The sequence below is a fragment of the Limulus polyphemus genome, unplaced genomic scaffold (assembly GCF_000517525.1).
Source record: "Limulus polyphemus unplaced genomic scaffold, Limulus_polyphemus-2.1.2 Scaffold6542, whole genome shotgun sequence".
NCBI lineage: Eukaryota > Metazoa > Arthropoda > Merostomata > Xiphosura > Limulidae > Limulus > Limulus polyphemus.
In genome coordinates this window covers 51,226-54,812 of record NW_013672152.1, presented here as the reverse complement: position 1 = coordinate 54,812, position 3,587 = coordinate 51,226, and the positions used below count along the sequence as shown (strand labels likewise).

The 3,587-nt window shown below is 31.0% G+C and overlaps 1 protein-coding gene across 1 annotated transcript in view; it reads right to left on the bottom strand.

The window, feature by feature from the left end:
* Nucleotides 1-3,137: 3,137 nt before the first annotated feature.
* Nucleotides 3,138-3,587, bottom strand: part of LOC106473837 — a gene marked incomplete at its 3' end in the record, with an annotated part of 18,718 nt that continues 18,268 nt past the window's right edge. Inside the window, exon 6 of the mRNA XM_022402223.1 lies at nt 3,138-3,292. Coding sequence (XP_022257931.1) covers nt 3,138-3,292 — 155 coding nt within the window. The remainder of the gene's footprint in view (nt 3,293-3,587) is intronic.

Genomic DNA, 3,587 nt, shown 5'->3' with positions numbered 1-3,587 from the left:
ATATAATTTTAAAGTATACGGATGTGTTCGTTTACAGAATCTACATCTAATAATATTTTCATGTAACTCCGTATACGTATGTGTTCGTTTACAGAATCTACATCTAATAATATTTTCATGTAACTCCGTATACGTATGTGTTCGTTTACAGAATCTATATATAATAATATTTTAATGTAACTCCGTATACGTATGTGTTCGTTTACAGAAGCTACATCTAATAATATTTTAATGTAACTCCGTATACGTATGTGTTCGTTTACAGAATCTATATATGATATTATTTTAATGTAACTCCGTATACGTATTTGTTCGTTTACAGAATCTACATACAATAATATTTTAATGTAACTTCGTATACGTATGTGTTCGTTAACAGAATCTATATATAATATAATTTTAATGTAACTCCGTATACGTATGTGTTCGTTTACAGAATCTACATATAATAATATATTCATGTAACTCCCATTTCTTAACTTTAAAGTGGTAAAATATAGATTACAAAAAAGATTTCTTAACTTTAAAGTGGTATTACCTATAACTGAACTATTGGAGGCACAAAAATAAAGACATTCCAATTTGATAACGTGAAACCCGTAAGGACTTTACACAAATGCTATAATTACCACAGCTTATCGCCTACTTATACATATTATATCATCATTACAACTATCTTATCAATAAATCTAAAGAGCAAGAACAAATTACTTTTTGTAATACTAAGGGGACGTTTAGGGCATTAAAATAATATTATATATAGATTCTGTAAACGAACACATACGTATACATAGCTTACAACAAAAGATTTCTTAACTTTAAAGTGGTAAATTATAGCTTACAACAAAAGATTTCTTAACTTTAAAGTGGTAAAATATAGCTTACAACAAAAGATTTCTTAACTTTAAAGTGGTAAATTATAGCTTACAACAAAAGATTTCTTAACTTTAAAGTGGTAAAATATAGCTTACAACAAAAGATTTCTTAACTTTAAAATGGTAAAATATAGCTTACAACAAAAGAGTTTCTTAACTTTAAAGTGGTAAATTATAGCTTACAACAAAAGATTTCTTAACTTTAAAGTGGTAAATTATAGCTTACAACAAAAATTTTACCACTTTAAAGTTAAGAAATCTTTTGTTGTAAGCTATAATTTACCACTTTAAAGTTAGGAAATCTTTTGTTGTAAGCTATAATTTACCACTTTGAGGTTAAAAATTATTTGTTGTAATCTATGTTTTACCACTTTAAGGTTAAGAAATGTTTTGTTGTAAGCAATATTTTAATTATTTTAATTGAGATGTTTGCTGAAGGAATATGATTAGGATGATGGCGTAATCATCTAGAAAGTTCATGCAATATGTAGAAATAAGAGTACATTATAAATATAAATTCAGTGAATTATTGTGAGTATTCAAGGGATGAGTCAGTTCAGTGTCAATAAGGTTATTCAGTATTAGGAATGGAGGCTGTCTTATCTGTTTAGAACAAACATAGATATAATTTAAGACAAGATCGATAAAGCAGTTGGAGATGTACAGAGAAATTACAACGACAAGATTGAAGAAGTTCAAAATATTATAACATTTAGGAAACAATTGGTAAATACAAAGATCAAACCTATATGGTCCAAACTGTTACCGCCATCTGAGAGCGCAGGACATTCCTAGACTACTTCAGCCACGACCCTACCAAACTCAGTTCAATAATTTAGCTGGCCAGTTAAACAACATTGCCCAATCGATAAATCCATGGTCTGTGATGGAAATATACCATAGGAGGTTCAAAGTGAACAGGCGGAATAATAGACAACCAGCTATTCATCTTGCTGCCTGTTTAAATGTAGCAGCTTTAAGGTCATTAAATAATCTTACATCTGAGAGCCATAACATAATTGTCTCATCCAACAGGGTTGTTGCATCACACCTGAAGGGAAGAAGAGACCTTAGCCCAACTTATGAAAGATTTCAAAAGACGTACCTAATTATTTTACACGGATATCCCCCGTGAAAATGGATTCAAAGGTGCCATAACAGACAATGATATACAAATTAGGCTGAACCAAAGTTGGTGTACATCTCTAGAGAAAGCTTTCTTTTGAAGTTCTAGATAAACATCGAAAGGCAATATTTGTAAGTTTTGGGGTCATCAGATCAAATAGTATTAAAGATGATCTAGATAAACTCAATGATTAGTTAGACGACTGATCACAAAGAATGGAGGAAATAGCCACAAGAAAATAGGTGATATTAGTATAAGTTGAAATGGCACGATACTTGAAACCAACGGTACTTGGTGAAACTCCATAATTAGAGAATTGAGGAGCTGTTGAAAATGTGAGAAACATGGTCATTAGAGCCAGAACTGTTAGAGAATTGAAGAGCTGTTGTAAATGTGAGAAACATGGTCATTTGAGCCAGAACTGTCAGAAATAATCAGTTGTTATTAAAATATATGTTAACATTATTGAGAAACGTCTTCCTTAGGGTTACCTTTCTAAGAATCTACCGTTTGTAAACAAGGCAGATCTTAATAATATTAACGTTACCTTTGTAAACAAGGCAGATCTTAATAATATTAACAGGCGGTAGGATCTTAGAAAGGTAACGTTAATATTATTAAGATCTGCCTTGTTTACAAACGGTAGATTCTTAGAAAGGTAATGTTAATATTATTAAGATCTGCCTTGTTTACAGGCGGTAGGATCTTAGAAAGGTAATGCTAATATTATTAAGATCTTCTTTGTTTACAAACGGTAGATTCTTAGAAAGGTAATGTTAATAGTATTGGGATCTGCCTTGGTTACAGGCGGTAGAATCTTAGAAAGTTAAAATTAATAGTATTAGGATCTGCCTTGTTTACAGACGGTAGGATCTTAGAAAGGTAAAATTAATAGTATTAGGATCTGCTTTGTTTACAGGTGGTAGGATCTTAGAAAGGTAATGTTAATATGATAGAGATCTGCCTTGTTTACAGACGTCAGATTCTTACGAAAGAAATGTTAATATCATTGAAATCAATCTTGTTTACAAATGGTTAATTTTATTTATACATAAAAATGAAATATTGACATTATTGAGATGTTATTTGGTTCCTGTTGAACATATTAACATACTTGACAACTAGCACACTCTTACCTGTGCATTGAGAAAGAGGAACACCATTTGTAGAAGGGTAAAAAGAGCCTGGAGAATTGGTTGAGTCATGCTGAGCTTGTCTACACAAGAAGCATCCTGAGTAAAATGAGTGGTGATTTCCAAACCAAGTAAAATGAGGGTTCCAAAACCAAATACTGCGGATTGTAAAGAATAACACAAAATAAAAATCAACAAAAGGATGTGAATGGAGTGTAAAGAGGATTTAACTTTTCGCAAACCTTACGGTCTTGGTATCATCAGAGAATGTGTTGTTCACCTTCTTACTTCTAAAGTTAATATAGAATATCCAGGTGTGATGGGGTTAATGAAGACAATCGTGTATAACAAAACTATTAGAGGTATCAACTTATAACTTAATGAAGACAATCGTGTATAACAAAACTACTAGAAGTATCAACTTATAACTTAATGAAGACAATCGTGTATAAC